The sequence below is a fragment of the Ranitomeya variabilis genome, chromosome 1 (assembly GCF_051348905.1).
Source record: "Ranitomeya variabilis isolate aRanVar5 chromosome 1, aRanVar5.hap1, whole genome shotgun sequence".
Classification (NCBI taxonomy): domain Eukaryota; kingdom Metazoa; phylum Chordata; class Amphibia; order Anura; family Dendrobatidae; genus Ranitomeya; species Ranitomeya variabilis.
This window is the reverse complement of record NC_135232.1, coordinates 705,188,590-705,206,613: the sequence shown is the minus strand read 5'-3', so window position 1 is coordinate 705,206,613 and position 18,024 is coordinate 705,188,590. Positions and strand designations below refer to the sequence as shown.

General features: G+C 49.5%; 1 protein-coding gene across 2 annotated transcripts in view; it reads right to left on the bottom strand.

The window, feature by feature from the left end:
* SOS2 (SOS Ras/Rho guanine nucleotide exchange factor 2) overlaps positions 1-18,024 on the bottom strand; it is an 86,290-nt gene that overhangs the window by 25,543 nt on the left and 42,723 nt on the right. For both annotated transcript variants that reach the window (XM_077267329.1, XM_077267331.1), the window contains exons 16-19: positions 14,539-14,701; positions 14,329-14,446; positions 7,893-8,065; positions 1,118-1,234 (exon numbers count right to left, since the gene is read on the bottom strand). In XM_077267329.1, coding sequence (XP_077123444.1) covers positions 1,118-1,234; positions 7,893-8,065; positions 14,329-14,446; positions 14,539-14,701 — 571 coding nt within the window. The remainder of the gene's footprint in view (positions 1-1,117; positions 1,235-7,892; positions 8,066-14,328; positions 14,447-14,538; positions 14,702-18,024) is intronic.

Below are 18,024 nucleotides of genomic sequence, written 5' to 3'. Positions count from 1 at the left end.
TTTTATATATAAAATTATTTTTGCATCGCTTTATTCTGAGGGCTATAACTTTTTTATTTTTTTCGTTGATGACGCTGTATGGCGGCTCGTTTTTTGCAGGACAAGATGACGTTTTCAGTGGTACCATGGTTATTTATATCCATCTTTTTGATCGCGTGTTATTCCACTTTTTGTTTGGCGGTATGATAATAAAGCGTTGTTTTTTGCCTTTTTTTTACTGTGATCACTGAAGGGGTTAACTAGGGGGACAGTTTTATAGGTCTGGCCGTTACGGACGCGGTGATACTAAATATGTGTACTTTTATTGTTTTTTTTATTTAGATAAAGAAATGTATTTATTGGAAATATATATATATATATATATATATATATATATATATATATATATATATATATATATATATATATATATATATATATATACACACATATACACACACACACACATATATATACATATATATTTTTTTTTTATTTAGGAATTTTTTTTCTTTGAACAACGTGTAAATATTTTCTTTTGTACTTTGTCCCGGACATGACTATATAGGGTCAGATCGCTGATCTGACATTTTGCGATCTGACAGGCACAGCAGAGAGGCTTCCCGGCGCCTGCTCTGAGCAGGCGCTTGGAAGCCACCTCCCTGCAGGACCCAGAAGGCCCCCCATGGCCATTTTGGATCCGGGCCTGCAGGGAGGAGGTAAGAGACCTTCGGAGCAATGCGATCACATCGCGTTGCTTCAAGGGTCTCAGGGAAGCACGCAGGGAGCCCCCTCCCTGCGCGATGCTTCCCTATGCCTCTGGAACGCTGCGATCATCTTTGATCGCAGTGTGCCGGGGGTTAATATGCCAGGAGCGGTCCGTGACAGCTCCTGGCACATAGTGGCGGATGTCAGCTGCGATAGTCAGCTGACACCCAGCCCCGATCGGCCACGCTTCCCCCGTGAGCGCGGCTGATCAGTGATAACGTACTATCCCGTCGGTGGTCATACGGGCCCATACCACTTCGATGGGATATTACGTCCGATGTCAGAAAGGGGTTAATAGAGGGATCTGCACAGAATATCACAGGAAGGAAAAGAGGAAAATAAGTCCCACATAATTATAAGAGATACTTACAAATCTGGGGGGCTGTTTGCAGCCTCGAGGCTCGATCTCCAGAGATTTATTAAACAGGTAGTCTGAGAAGTCTTTCTCCAAGGTATTTCCCATAGGGCTCAAATTCTCAAAGAACCTCTACAATTAGATAAAGGGGACACTGTCAAAACCAATAACCCCTTCAAGACGCGGCCATTTTTATTTCATATTTTTTGCTTTGATGTATTCCCTCCTCACTTTCCAAGGCATCATTTTCATTTTTCCATTGACAGCCACATGACGGTTTATTATTATTATTATTATTATAAATGCTAGCTTTTAATGTCACCATCCATTATAGCACATAATGTACTGAAAAAAAATGGAAAATCAAATCCAAATGGGGTGAAATAAAAAAAAAAACAAACAAAACAAATTCTGACTGGTTTTTGTGCTTTTGTTATTATTATATTTACTTTTTTTTTAGTAAAAATTACCTGGTAAATTTTTTCTACAAGTCTGTGCAATTATGATTATACCAAATTTATATAGGTTTTTTTGTCTTACTACTAAAAAAAAGGAGATTTTTGTGTACTCACCGTAAAATCCTTTTCTCCGAGACAATCATTGGGGGGACACAGGACCATGGGTGTTATGCTGCTGCCAGTAGGAGGACACTAAGTAAACACAGAAAGAATAGCTCCTCCCCTGCAGTATACACCCTCCTGCTGGCTCTCAGTGAACCAGTTCGGTAACAAAGCAGTAGGAGCTTAATATTTAACAAGGATGAACTATGTCAAAAACAAAGTTAACTCAACAAAAACCAAAGCCAATAGGTTAACAGGGTGGGTGCTGTGTCCCCCAATGATTGGCTCGGAGAAAAGGATTTTACGGTGAGTACACAAAAATCTCCTTTTCTCCTACACCTCATTGGGGGACACAGGACCATGGGACGTCCTAAAGCAGTCCCTTGGGTGGGAAACAATTAACTGCAATTGCTACTTGCACCCACAAGTTACAGATGCGGCACAGCCCCCTGCAAAATTTGTCTGCCGACGGTCGCATCTGCCGAGGCCTGAGAGTGAATATGGTAATGTTATGTAAAGGTATGCAGGCTGGACCAAGTCGCAGCCTTACAAACTTGTGCTGCCGAAGCTTGGTGCCGGATGGCCCAAGACGCACCCACTGACCGAGTGGAGTGAGCCTTAATCCCTGCTGGGACAGGAAGACCTCTGACTCAGTAGGACACCTGAATAGCCAAACGGATCCATTTGGCTATTGTCACCTTGGAAGCGGGAAACCCTTTCCTCGGTCCTTCCGGGAGCACGAATAGGGTATCTGACTTGCGGAAAGACACTGTCCACGAGATGCATCTCCTAAGAGCTCTCACTAAATCCAGTGTGTGAAGGGCCTTCTCGATGCGATGGACTGGTGCCGGACAGAGTGAGGGTAAGACAATCTCCCCATTGAGATGAAAAGAAGATACAACTTTCGGTAGAAAAAACGGGGATGTCCTCAAAACCACCTTATCCTGATGAAAATTCAGAAACGGAACTTGAGAGGACAGAGCCGCCAGCTCGGAGACTCGTCTGATAGAGGTGACCGCAACTAGAAAAGCAACTTTCCATGAAAGGAGAGACAGGGAAACCTCCTGTAGAGGTTCGAAAGGAGCCTGTTGCAAAACTCCGAGGACCAGATTAAGATCCCATGGTTCCAACGGCATTCTATAGGGGGGCGCCCGATGGGAGACTCCCTGAATAAACGTCTTGACCTGTAATCTGTTGGCAATCCTGCGTTGGAAGAGAACAGACAGGGCTGAGATCTGCCCCTTGAGAGAACTAAGGGCGAGACCCAAGTCCAAACCAGTTTGTAAGAACTCGAGAATGGAAGAGATGGAAAAATGTAGAGGAGAACTTCCTCGGTCCACTACACCATGAAAAGAAAGTCTTCCAAGTGCGATGATAGATACGCATAGACGTAGGCTTTCTAGCGTTGATCATCGTAGCTATGACTTCTGGAGAGAAACCTGCCTGGGTTAGGACCCAGGACTCAACGGTCAAACACAGGGCCACTGAGTTCTGGTGGTAAAAGGCGCCTTGAGATAGCAGATCTGCGCAATTCGGTAATCGCCAGGGAACGTCGGCAACTAGTTGAACTAGTTCCGTGTACCACGCCCGGCGCGGCCAATATGGCGCAATCAGGATTACCGGTACCCTCTCCGCTCTGATTTTCTTGATGACTCTCGGTAGGAGAAGCGGGGGAAATATGTACGGAAGCCGAAAATGATGCCACGGGAGTACAAGAGCGTCTGCCCCGATGGCTGCCAGATCGTGGGACCGAGCCATGAAGTCGGGAACCTTGGAATTCAGCCGTGAGGCCATCAGATCCACGTCCGGGGTTCCTCAACGACAGCAGATCTGGTTGAAGATCTCCGGATGGAGAGACCACTCCCCGGAGTCGAGGCATTGTCGACTGAGGAAGTCTGCCTCCCAATTGTCCACTCCCGGGATGTGAACCGCAAAGATCATTGAGCGGTTTTTCTCGGCCCATTGGAGGATGTGGCCTACCTCTGTCATGGCCGCCCTGCTGCGGGTTCCCCCTTGGCGGTTGATGTATGCCACTGCAGTGGCGTTGTCGGACTGAATCCTGATTGGGCGACCTGCTAGGAAGGGATGGAACTGGAGAAGTGCCAGCCTGATCGCCCGGATTTCCAAGATGTTGATTGGAAGGCGTGATTCCTGGGGGGACCAGCGGCCCTGAGCAGTGTGATGAAGGAACACCGCTCCCCAGCCTAGAAGACTGGCGTCTGTCATCACAACCAGCCAGTGTACTGGAAGAGAAGACTTCCCTTGATTTAGGGAGGATTTCAATGTCCACCACCTGAGAGACTGTCTGACTCGCTGGGGAAGGAGGAACCGACAGTCTAGGGAGAACGGGTTCCTGTCCCAAACAGCCAGGAGGGCATGCTGTAGAGGATGGAGGTGTAGTTGGGCAAATGGAACCGCCTCCATAGCTGCTACCATCCTGCCGAGGACTCTCATACTGAAGCGCAGAGAGTGAGAGCGAGGCTGAGAGAGCTTCTGAGCTTCTCGCTGTAAGACAGATCTTTTCCGGGGGAAGAAGAACCAACCCCCGGGACGAGTCGAGTATCATTCCTAGAAAGGAAAATCGCTGAGCAGGTACTGGGGAAGATTTTTTGAAGTTTATCTTCCAACCCAGGCGAGAAAGGGTATCTATTGTGATGGCCACGGCTTCCTTCCTTGCAGGAGCAGAAAGAGGGACCTTTGATGAGGATAGCGTCTAAATACGGGAGCGCCACCACTCCTCGGGTGTGGAGTATGGCCACAGCAGCCGCCATGACCTTGGTGAATACCCTGAGAGCGGTGGCGAGGCCGAAGGGCAGAGCAACGAATTGGAAGTGATCTTCCTGAACTGCGAAGCGAAGAAACCTTTGGTGAGAAGGTAAAACAGGAACGTGGAGGTATGCGTCCTGGATGTCTATAGACGCCAGGAACTCGCCTTTTTCCATGGAGGCGATGACAGAACGAAGCTGTTCCATCCGGAACCGTCGTACCCTGACGAACCTGTTCAACAGTTTTAGGTCCAGTATGGGCTGTACTGTACTGTCCTTCTTTGGAACAATGAAGAGGTTTGAATAAAAACCTTGAAACCTTTCGCTTTGAGGGACTGGAATAATGACTCCGTCTTTTCTCAGAGAGCTTATAGCTTTGAAGAACTCTGATGCTTTTGCCCTGGGAGGAGAAGACAGGAAAAAACGGTTTGGAGGATGAGATAAGAGATCTATCTTGTATCCAGAGGACACTAGAGCGCGGACCCACTCGTCGTGAACGACCGAGAGCCACGCGGCACTGAAGGAAAGCAGGCAGCCGCCTACTTTGAGGGTGTCCCCCGGATACCGCAGGGAGTCTGTGTGGAAGGTCTGCCCGTTCTGGCACCTCTGGATCCCGGCTGCCTTGGCCTGCCTCTCCATGAAGGGGAAGGCTTAAAAGAGGCCTGTGAACCTCTGTCTCCACGTTGTGCCCGGCCGGAACCGGGAGATGTGGAAGTAGAGGACCAGTTTGAGTTGTAATGAAAAAAAATCGGGAACGAGCCTGTGGTTGCAGATTCTGAAAGGGCCGAGAGGGTCTCTGTTGTGGAAGAAATTTACTCTTCCCTCCAGTGGCGTCAGACATTAACTGGTCGAGCTTTTCGCCAAAAAGGCGACTGCTCTGATATGGGAGAAAAGTCAATGACTTTTTGGAAGTAGAATCCGCATGCCAGTCCCTGAGCCATAAGGACCTCCGGATGGTGATGGCATTTGCTGCTGCTTGAGAAGCGCAGTCAGCGGCATCCAGGGACGCGGTCACTACAAAATCTCCAGCTCTGGCTATCTGAGTAGTGAGGTCTGCTATCTCGGGGGGAAGATTGGTATCCAGTACTGCTGTAGACAAGACCTCAGCCCAGTGGGTCATAGCCTTAGCCACCCACGTAGCGGCAAAAGATGGAAAGAGTGCGGCCGCTGAGGCTTCAAAGGCTGAACGTGCCATATTGTCGATCTGACGATCGGTTGGATTTTTGATAGAGGCGCCCTCCGAGGAGGATAAAACAGATTTGGTAGCCAGGAGCGATACCGGAGGATCTACTGGGGGAGATTCTGACCAATCTTTTCTTAGATCCTGGGCAAAGGGATATTTGGACTCCATGGGCTTCTGCCCTGTGAATCGTTTATCTGGACAGATTCTGTGAGATTCAACAATTTGCTTAAACTCGGGATGAGTGGCGAACACTCTGAGCTCGTTTGGTCCTCATAAAGGACACGGCATGATCCGTTTTAGATAAGGGTTCCTCCTCAAGTCTCAAAGCCTTATTCACTGACTCAATTAGAGAGTCGAGAGTCTCCTGATCGTGATGAAATTCCTGATCTAGGGACGTATCAGAATCGTCCTCTGAAACAGGTTCTCTACTAGCCCCAATGGAAGGGGAGCGAGAAATGGGGCTCTCAGAACCCGAAAACCGTTGATGGTCTGGGGATATGGCATGAGTCCTTTTCCTGGAAGAGTGAGAACTCCTTGGCAAGGTACGACCCCTGGAGTACGAGGGGTTCTGACCATCGGAAGCGTCGTCCGTATTAGTGCCCTGGTTAGAGGAAGGGTCTCGGAACGAGTCTAACGCTTTTGCCAGGGATGCCATAGACCGGGTAAGGGAGGTAGCCCACTCAGGGGGACTAGGCTCACTGGGTTCAGTATCAGCAACAGGTGGTTCCTGAGCCGTCACCGGTTCACAAGCTGTGCATAATGCAGTATTGTGACCCCGGGGTAATGATACCTTACAAGAGGTACATGCAGCGAAAAATACAGTGTGGGTTTTCCCAGACTTTGTGAGGCTTTGGTTGAGACATAGTAAAGACTGGAGGAAAGCGCTTACTAGCAGGGGAAGGGTTAAGCTATGTGTCTGCAGCTTACCCAGGTCCTGTGTCTTGAGTCCCCAGGGCAGGTCCTCAGTGTAGGCAGAGAAAAACGCTATTCCTAAGGGCTGTGATAGGAAATGCTGGAACAGTGCTGCAGCATCAGGGCTGTGGGTGTCCCAAGATGGCCACCGAGATCATGAAGTGGGAGCTCATCACAGAGAACGAGAAGCGCCAGAAAAAGCGGGCGGGGTTAACTGCCGGTGGGCGTGGCCAAACCTCCGGCCTGTATTGAGGGAAAAAATTTTTTTTCTGCAGTTGCGGCCTGCAGGGCAGCGACCGCTATTATCGCCATCATTAGCTGCACTCCTTCGTGGGGTTGCCACACCAAGGACCACCCACGGACACAGGCTTAAGGTGCGGACCTCCCATACCCCGGAGACCAGGACCCCCCAGCGCCTCGACCCCCGCAGTGTACTCACGGTAGATGCGGTGGGCCGGTGCTCAATCCACCGTCGCCATAGTCAGGGAGGGGGTGGAGAGCTTCTGCCGCCACGCGTCATCCTCTATATCAGTGGTGATGCAGAGGGGGGCTGCACGGACGCCATATATATAATGTCCGGCTATGCACCTGGCTCCAGGAGAGGTAGAAGGAGGGCGACTCCATGTGGTCGCCTGCTATGGAGGGGGGAGATCGGAACGCGAAGGAACCGTCGCCCCCGTAATGTGAGCTCAGGGCTGGCATCCAACGTTGCAGGAAAGGATACGGGAGGAATGCTCCACGTACTTACCTGTTGATGGTTCGGGGGAGATTGGAACCTAGAAAGGATCCGTCGCCCCCATTCGCTCCGTTAAAGGAAAAAATAGAACGAAAAATCAAAAATTAAAATAAAAACGGTGGGGTCTGAAACAGACCCAAGTGCCTCCTACAGACACTAAGCAAGAACTGGTTCACTGAGAGCCAGCAGGAGGGTGTATACTGCAGGGGAGGAGCTATTCTTTCTGTGTTTACTTAGTGTCCTCCTAGTGGAAGCAGCATAACACCCATGGTCCTGTGTCCCCCAATGAGGCGTAGGAGAAATATATATATATTCCCCATATTCTGAATCATAACTTTTTATCAGTTTGTTTTTTAATGGTATGAGCTGAAGTTTTTAGCAGTATCAATTTGAGGTCAGAATGACTTTCTAATCTCTTTATTCTATTTTTTTTTAGGTGACTGGAAGAAAAAAACTTGTCTCATGTGTCCCCCCAATGGAGTGAAGGAGAAAACAGCAATTTTGCCATTTTATTAGTTTGGACAATTCCGCAGGTCCTGAGCCTGCACCATACAATGCACACATCTGCCTTACATGTACAATTAAAGTCCATGTGAACATGGCCTCAGAGCTAGAGATTTCTACATATTCATACCCGGATATCCGCTTCAACCCGCAAACAATAAGGCTGGTTTTGGTACTGCTGGATCTCCCCTGTGATTTCGGCCACTTTTCGCCTTTTGCTGAAGTTGATCAGTTCTTTGCCATGCCTCTTCAGGAAGTCTGGGTTCCCTTCTTCGGTTTTCAGTATATTTGTTAAATATATTCCTGCATTAAAGATTTAGAAAAAAAAAATCCTCATTAACAATGAGCCGATGTCAGAGACAAAAAGGAGATTTTTGTGTACTCACCGTAAAATCTTTTTCTCCGAGTCATCATTGGGGGACACAGGACGAATGGGTGTTATGCTGCTGCCACCAGGAGGACACTAAGTTAAACACACACAAAAGATTAACTCCTCCCCTGCAGTATACACCCACAGGCTGGACAATCCAGAGCCAGTTCGGTAACAAAGCAGTAGGAGTAAACCAGTTAACAAAAAACAGAAAACATGTCATAGTCAAAACACAGACTGAAAAGAACAGTCGAGCCAACTAGGCTAACAGGGAGGGTGCTGTGTCCCCCAATGATGACTCGGAGAAAAAGATTTTACGGTGAGTACACAAAAATCTCCTTTTCTCCTACGTATCATTGGGGGACACAGGACGAATGGGACGTCCCAAAGCAGTCCCTGGGTGGGTAACCAAAAGTTATAAATGCTGTGCGTGCCTACGAGCTACAGATGAGACACAGCCGCTTGTAGGATTCGCCTACCGACGGAAGCATCTGCCGAGGCCTGAAAATGCACATGGTAGTGTTTCGTGAACGTATGAAGACTGGACCATGTAGCAGCCTTGCAGACCTGTGCTGCCGATGCCTGGTGCCGGATGGCCCAGGACGCGCCGACCGACCGGGTAGAATGAGCCTTGATCCCCGGAGGTGCGGCGTGACCCTTGACACGGTAGGACTCTTGGATGGCGGAACGAATCCACTTGGCAATGGAGGCCTTGGAAGCGGGAAGTCCCTTCCGTGGCCCTTCCGGAAGAACGAACAAGGCGTCTGACCTACGGAGAGACGCAGTCCTGGAGACGTAACGTCTGAGACCCCTCACTAAGTCCAGAGTGTGGAGCGCCCTTTCCGTGCGGTGGGAAGGAGCAGGGCACAGTGAGGGAAGGACAATCTCCTCATTAAGATGGAAGGAGGAAACGACCTTCGGAAGAAAAGTCGGACATGTCCGCAGAACCACCTTGTCCTGGTGGAACACGAGGAAAGGAGGCCGGCACGACAGAGCTGCCAGCTCAGAGACACGTCTAATAGACGTGACAGCCACGAGGAAGGCAATCTTCCAAGACAAGAACAGCAAAGACACTTCATGCAAGGGCTCAAAGGGGGGCTCCTGAAGAGCACAGAGAACTAGGTTCAGGTCCCATGGTTCCAAGGGCATCTTGTACGGCGGAACCATATGAGAAACACCCTGGATGAAGGTCCTGACCTGCAGCCTGTTTGCAATCCTTCTCTGAAAAAGAACCGAGAGAGCCGAAATTTGGCCTTTAAGAGAGCTGAGGGAAAGACCCAAGTCCACTCCTGATTGGAGGAATTCCAAAATGTGAGGGATAGAAAAGCGGAGGGGGAAACGTCCCCGCTTCCTGCACCAGGCGAAGTATGCCTTCCAGGCGCGGTGGTAGATGCGCATAGAGGAAGGCTTGCGTGCGCGGAGCATGGTAGATATCACCGTCTGGGGCAACCCTTTCTGCCTCAGTACCCAGGACTCAACGGCCACGCCGTTAAACACAGGGCCTCTGAGTTCGGGTGGTAAATGGGCCCTTGAGACAGGAGGTCTGCGCGGCTCGGCAGCCTCCAAGGTACGTCTGAGACCAGTTGAACCATCTCGGCATACCATGTCCTGCGCGGCCAGTCCGGAGCGATGAGAATTACTGGAATCCGTTCTGCCTTGATCTTCCTGATCACCTTTGCCAGAAGAGGGATTGGGGGAAAGATGTATGGGAGTCTGAAACCCTGCCATGAGAGAACGAGAGCGTCGGCTCCGAAGGCTGAGGGGTCGTGAGACCTGGCCATGAAGACAGGAACCTGGCAATTGAAGCGAGATGCCATTAGGTCCACGTCCGGGGTCCCCCATCGAGAGCATATCTGGTAAAAGATTGCGGGATGGAGAGACCACTCTCCGGGATCGAGGCTGTGGCGACTTAGAAAGTCCGCTTCCCAGTTTTCCACGCCCGGGATGAAGACTGCTGAGAGTATGGAATAATTCGTCTCGGCCCAGCGGAGAATGAGCGTCACCTCGGCCATGGCCGCTTTGCTGCGAGTGCCCCCTTGGCGGTTGATGTAGGCTACCGCAGTGGCGTTGTCGGACTGGACTCTGACCGCACGGCCGGAGAGGAACGGCTGAAAATGATGGAGAGCCAGTCTGATTGCCCGAATCTCTAGTATGTTGATGGGCAGCTGGGACTCCTGCGGAGACCAGCGACCCTGAGTCGAGTGGCGCTGGAACACTGCACCCCAGCCGAAGAGACTGGCGTCCGTTGTGACAACCAGCCAGTGCACCGGAAGGAAGGACTTCCCCCGAGTCAGGGAGGACCTCTTGGTCCACCACCTGAGGGACTGTCGGATTGGGCGAGAGAGAAGGAGACGGCGGTCGAGCGAGGCAGGATTCCTGTCCCATACTGCCAGAATGGCGTGTTGTAAGGGACGAAGGTGGAAAACCGCAAAGGGCACTGCCTCCATTGCCGCCACCATCCTGCCGAGAACCTTCATGGAGAAGCGTAGGGAGTGAAAGCGAGGTTGAGTAAGCTTCCGGACTTCTCTCTGTAGAGTGGATACCTTTCCCGGAGGTAAAAGTACTAAACCCTGAGAGGAGTCTAGGATCATTCCCAGGTAGGATATGGTTTGGGCCGGGACTAGGGAAGATTTTTTGAAATTGAATTTCCAGCCCAGGCGCAAAAAAGTATTTATCGTGATGTCTACCGCCTCTGAGCAGGACCGGAAAGAGGAGCCTTTTATGAGAATGTCGTCCAAGTAGGGCAACACCACTATGCCCCGAGCATGCAGAATGGCCACGGCAGCTGCCATGACCTTGGTGAACACCCGAGGAGCGGTGGCCAGCCCGAAAGGTAGGGCGACGAACTGAAAATGGTGCCCCTGGACCGCGAAGCGGAGAAAACGCTGATGAGACGGTAGAATGGGGATGTGCAGGTAAGCGTCTTGAACATCTAGAGATGCAAGGAACTCGCCCTCTTCCAGAGAGGCAATTACCGAGCGGAGGGACTCCATACGGAATTGACGTACACGGACGTACTTGTTGAGAAGCTTGAGGTCCAATATTGGACGTACTGAGCCGTCCTTCTTTGGTACAATGAAAAGATTGGAATAAAAACCTTGGTACCTCTCGTTCTGGGGCACCGGAATGATGACCCCGTCTTCCCATAGCGATCTTATGGCCTGAAAATACTGACGGACCCTTGCTCTGGGAGGAGGGGACTGGAAGAAACGAGCTGGGGGAAGAGAGACAAACTCTATGTTGTAGCCGAAGGACACCAGATCGCGGACCCATCGGTCGGGAACTACCGAGAGCCACGCGTCCCGAAAGAGGAGTAGGCGGCCGCCAACTCTGTCTGTGTCCTTTGGCGTTTTCCAAAAGTCATTGAGGTGGAGACCTGTTAGGTCTGGGTCCTCGGGATCCCTGTTGTCTGGGTCTGCCTCTCCAAGAGGGAGAAGGTTTGTAAGACGGCTGGGAGGCCCTGTCCCTGCGCTGACCTCTCCCGACGCCGGGAGGCGCGGAGGAAGGATTGGACCAATTGGAGCCGAAACGGAAATATCGGCCTCGGCCCTGTTGGATGCGAAAGGGACGAAAGGTTCGTTGTTGGGGAAGGAATTTGCTCTTTCCCCCTGTGGAGTCTGCGATTATTTTATCTAGTTTGTCCCCAAAAAGGCGTTCGCCCTGGTATGGAAGGGACGTGAGAGATTTTTTGGAACCTGAGTCCGCTTTCCAGTCCCTGAGCCAAAGGGATCTGCGGATGGTGACAGCATTGGCCGCTGCCTGTGAGGCACAGTTGGCCGCGTCTAAGGAAGCGGAAACTACAAAGTCCCCCGCTCTGGCAATCTGGGTGGCCAGGTGTGAAACCTCGGGGGGTAGGTCGGCGTGAAGTGCTGTAGAGGCTAAAGACTCAGCCCAATGGGTCATGGCTTTTGCAACCCATGTGGCGGCAAACGAGGGGAAGAGAGAAGCCGAAGAAGCTTCAAAAGCCGAGCGAGCCATCTGTTCGATTTGTCTATCAGAGGGATGCTTAATGGACGCGCCCTCGGAGGATAGAACCGCCTTAGTGGCTAGCCGCGACACTGGCGGGTCCACGGAGGGTGACTGAGACCACTCCTTAGCAAGGTCCTGAGCAAACGGATACTTCAATTGCATAGCCTTTTGCCCTGAGAAGCGTTTATCCGGACGGACTCTATGGAGATCGACAATGTCCTTGAATTGAGGATGCATAGGAAAAAATCTATGAGCCTTAGTGGTTCGCCCGAATGACACGGGATGAACCGCCTTGGACGGGGTTTCCTCCTCTAACTGTAGCGTCTGACTTACAGAGTCTATGAGAGAATCTAGGGTCTCTTGGTCGTGACGATACTCTGGGGAACAGGACACGCTGGATGCGTCGTCCAGAAAGGATTCCCTGCTATGAGCTGGAGATGAGTGACGAGAGACTTCGCTCTCTGAGCCGGAGGGCTGATCATGGACCGGAGATATTACCCTGGACCTCTTTCTAGATGAGTGAGGGCTTCTGGAAACGGTACGACCTCTAGGCCGAGAGGGGTTCTTAGGTCGCGTTGCATCATCCGTGGAAGTGCCCTGGGTAAGGGACGGCTCACGGAGGGACTGTATCGTCCTTTCCAAGGATGCCACAGAACGAGCAAGGGAGGACGCCCATGCGGGGGTATTAGGCTCAGTACATTCCGGGTCAGAAGCCGGAGAATCCTGTGCTGCAGACATTTCGCAGGCGGAGCACAGCGGGGTAGTGTGACCTCGGGGTAGAGATACCTTGCAGGAGGTGCACACAGCAAAAATAACAGAGTGGGTCTTTCCAGTCCGTCTTTGCTTAGACTGTGACATCTTTTCCCTTAAGTGAGTGTACTGGTAGGGGAAGAGACAATCGTAGTGAGTGCGTCTCACCAAGTTCAGCGATGCTTGGCAGGGAGATCCTGAGGTCCTGTGCGCTGTGGTGCTGCAGAGCCGCCAGCGCACTTCCTGGTCCAAGATGGCCGCCGAGATGTGGAAAGGGCGCTTCTCGGGAACGAGAGGCGCCCAGAGAGAGAGAGAGGGCGTGTCGTGGGCGGGCGGTGGCGCGTTAGAGTCCGGCCCAGGGCCGGTAAACTGTGCCATCGCTCTAACAGAGCGCCGGATTGCCCGCCATGCTCCCATTATAAGGCTGCCCCGCGGCTGCAGCGCCGCAATAGAAAGGGGATAAGGGATCCCTGAACAGGCGTCCTCTGACAGCTCGTCGGCCCCCGCACTTACCTTGTGCGATAGGGCCGATGCTCCATCCGCCTTCACCTTAGTAGGGAGAGGGTGGAGAGCTTCTGCCGCCGTGCAACATCCGCTATCTTCAGTGGTGGTGCAGTGGGCGGCTGCACGGACGCCATATCATTAGTCCGGCTGTGCCCTGGCTCCAGGAGACTTAGGTGGATGATTAGTCCCCGTGGTCGCCTGAAAAGGAGGGAGGGAGATCGGAACGCTGAGGAACCGTCGCCACACTGGAAAGTGAGCCAGGGCTGGCATCCATCGTCGCGGGAAAGGATACAGGAGGAACGCTCCGTGTACTTGCCCGTTGTTGGTTCGGGAGAGATCAGAGCTGAAAATTTGCCTGTCGCTCCCTTCCGTTAAAAATCAAAAAAAAAAAAAATTGGTGGGGTCCTGAGGACCCAAGTGCCTCCTGAGACACTAAGTAAGAACTGGCTCTGGATTGTCCAGCCTGTGGGTGTATACTGCAGGGGAGGAGTTAATCTTTTGTGTGTGTTTAACTTAGTGTCCTCCTGGTGGCAGCAGCATAACACCCATTCGTCCTGTGTCCCCCAATGATACGTAGGAGAAAATCTTTTTAAATAACCCAGAACCAATAATCCCAGCATGCGATGCAGCTGCAAACAAGGTGGAATAACCTGGATCATCTAGTGTTCTGCACGCAAACAAGAGCCGCTCTGTGCTCATGAGGAACTTTTGGTCAAGTCAAATACTGTAGACCATGTCCCCAAGAACACCAATGATGCCAGGTAGAACCCCCAGGGCTCAGCCACATCACTCCACTGACACAATATCCGCCACACCGAGGGACCCACAGAGGTTCGCTGTGACATGGCAGTGGGCTTATACACATTGATCAAAATACTACGGGAATTGACCCTTGAGAGTGGACTTGGTAATAAGGACAAGACCCCTGCATCTCTCACTTCAGGAGAGAGGAGGATGAGTAAGGTCGACATACCAAAAAAAGGCACACAAGGTGGGTTGATTGACTTGAGTTTTGCCAAATATTTCTTGAAGTGATCCTGACTGAGCTCCACTGCTTCATCAAGTATCCTCTTCTTCCTTTCCTGTAACGCCTGAGGGCAAGAAGCAGACACAGATCACATTATCATCAGCTTCATATGAATAAGTCAGGTCAGCAGAAATGGAAGATAAATCTATTGCTCACCTCGAAAGTGTGATCCAGGCGATAGACGGGGACAGAGTTCACTGCGCTCACAATCTCCAAAACGCCATTAAAATTGTTCAAATCTTGAAAAACCTGAAGAATTTCGATAATTCGGCTGAAAACTGCCACCCGCTCCTCGAAGTTGTCAGTCTCCACAAGACACCTGGCCGACAAGAAAGCAGCTGACAGCAGAGGTTTTATACAGAGATGATCAACAATTCACGTCTCTCCCGAGCCCCCTATAACCTCTCCCAGCTGATCACAATTTTCATTTTTTTTTTCACAAAAATGATCTATTCGCCCCCAATTTTATATTTTCCCAAGGGTAACAGGAGAGATCTGACCCCAAAAGTTGTTGTACAATTTGTCCTGAGAACGTTGACTCCATACATGCAGGAAAACTACTGTTTGGGCGCATGGCAGAGCTCGGAAGGGAAGAAGCGCTATTTGACTTTACAATGCAAAATTGGCTGGAATTGAGATCGGATGCCATGTCGCGTTTGGAGAGCCCCTGATGTGCCTAAACAGTGGAAACCCCCCCCACAAGTGACACCATTTTGGAAAGTAGACCCCCTAAGGAACTTATCTAGAAGTGTGGTGAGCACTTTGAACCCCCAAGTGCTTCACAGAAGTTTATAATGTAGAGCCGTAAAAATAAAAAATAATTTTTTTTCACAAAAATGATCTTTTCGCTCCAATTTATTTTCCCAAGGGTAACAGGAGAAATTGGACTGCAAAAGTTGTTGTGCAATTTGTCCTGAGTACGCTGATACCCCATATGTGGGAAGGGGGGGGCACCGTTTGGGCGCATGGCAGAGCTCGGAAGGAAAGGAGCGCCGTTTTGGAATGCAGACTTTGATGGAATGGTCTGCGGGCATCACATTGCGTTTGCAGAGCCCTGATGTACCTAAACAGTAGAAACCCCCCCAAAAGTGACCCCATATTGGAAACTAGACTCCCCAAGGAACTTATCTAGATGTGTTGTGAGAACTTTGAACCCCCAAGTGTTTAACTAAAGTTTATAACGCAGAGCCGTGAAAATATAAAAAAATCATTTTTTTTCCCCCACAAAAATTATTTTTAGGCCCCAAATTTTTATTTTTACAAGGGTAGAGGAGAAATTGGACCGCAAAAATTGTTGTCCAATTTGTCCTGAGTACACGATACCCCATATGTGGGGGTAAACCACTGTTTGGGAGCATGGCAGAGCTTGGTAGGGAAGGAGCACTGTTTTACTTTTTCAACGCAGAATTGGCTGGAATTGAGATTGGACACCATGTCGCGTTTGGAGACCCCCTGATGTGCCTAAACTGTGCCTAAAACACCCGAACCCTAACTCTTACCACACCCCTAACCCGAACACACCTCTAACCCTAATCCCAACCCTAACCCCAACACACCGCTAACCATAATCCCAACCCTAACCATAACCCTAACCACGCCCCTAACCCTGACACACCAGCAACCCTAATCCCAACCGTAAACGTAATCCAAACCCTAATCCCAACCGTAAACGTAATCCAAACCCTAACCCTAACGGGAAAATTGAAATAAATACATTTTTTAAATTTTATTATTTTTCCCTAACTAAGGGGGTGATTTATAGCGGGTTTTTTTTATATTTGGCAGCTGTTACACACTAAAATACACTTTTTATTGCAAAAAAATAGTTTTTGCATCACCATATTTTGAGAGCTATAATTTTTCCATATTTTGGCCCACAGAGTCATGCCAGGTCTTTTTGCAGGAAGAGCTGACGTTTTTACTGGTACCTTTTTCGGGCACATGACATTTTTTGATCGCTTTTTATTCTGATTTGTTTTATTTTTGTGAGGCAGAATGAAGAAAAACCAACAATTCATGAATTTCTTTGGGGAGGGGAGGGTGTTTGCACCATTCCGCGTGTGGTAAAATTGATAAAGAAGTTTTATTCTTCGGGTCAGTACGATGACAGCGATACCTCATTTATATCATTTTTTTGTTTTGGCACTTTTTTACAATAAAAACTATTTTATAGAAAAATAGTTATTTTAAAAAAAATTTATTCTGAGAGCTATAACTGTTATTTTTCTGGTGATGGAGCTATATGGCGGCTTGTTTTTTGCGGGACAAGATGGCATTTTCAGCGGTACCATGTTTATATCCGTCTTTTTGATCGCGTGTTATTCCACTTTTTGTTCGGCGGTATGATAAAGCATTTTTTTTTGCCTTTTTTTAATGGTGTTCACTAAAAGGGTTAACTCGTGGGACAGTTTTATAGGTTGGGTCGTTACGGATGAAGCGATACCAAATAGGTGTACTTTTTTGTTTTTTTATTATTTACATTCATATATGTATTTAATGGTAAAAAAAATTTTTTTTTGTTATTATTTATTTGGGGATTATATATATATATATATATATATATATATATATATATATATATATATATATATACACACACACACACACACACACACACACACACACACACACACACACACACACACACACATATATATTATTTTTTACCTTCATTACATTGTCCCAGGTTGGGACATTACTATATAAAGTCAGATCGCTGATCTGTCAGGCAGTGTAAGAGGCCTGCTCTTAGCAGGCGCTGACAAGCCACCTCACTGAAGGACCCGGAAGGTCCCCACGGCCATGGAGACAACAGGAACAATGCGATCGCATAACGTTGTTCTGGTGGAAGAGAGCAGGGAGCCCCCTCCCTGCACGATTGTTCTCTATGCCGCTGTCAGTACTGACAGCGGCATCAGAGGGGTTAAATGCCCACAATCGGTGTTCGCACCGATCGTGGGCGTTGCTGTGGGGTGTTAGCTGTCACATACAGCTGACACCCTCACCCGATCACCGCAGTGTTAAGCGTGAGGCCGCGGTGTTCGTGCCACCGTACTAGCACTGCTCCGGGCAGAAATGCAGTTCCTGGAGAGCAGTACTAGTACGGCGAAGGTCGTGAAGGGGTTAAACCCAATCTCACAGCCAAAATGGTGGGTTTGGGTCTACCTTAATATAACCAGCTAATGTTTACTGGAATTTCTCAACTTTCCCCCCCACTGGAAAATTTGGGTGCAGAGAAGATTTAGGCAACTGGATTTTACCTTTCCAGAACCTTTATTTTCATCTATCTATATAATCGTCTAAGGGGTACTTCTGTCTGTTTGTCAGTCTTTCTGCCTGTAACGGAAATCCTGCAACGCTGATTGGTCGCGGCAGTCCGGCCGTGACCAATCAGCAACAGGCTTAGTCCGGCGGCAAATTGGCCCCTCCCTACTTTCCTCCAGTCAGTGCCCCCTCCCTACTACCCTCCAGTCAGTGCCAATGTGTCGCCCCATCCCGGACCAACTTTTTACTATTGATGCTGCCTATGCAGCATCAATAGTAAAAAGATATGTTAAAAATAATTAAAAAAAAATAAAAAAATTGTGCTATTCTCACTTTCCGCCGTCCATCGGGACAGCTTCGGTGGACGCCGGAGGGGGA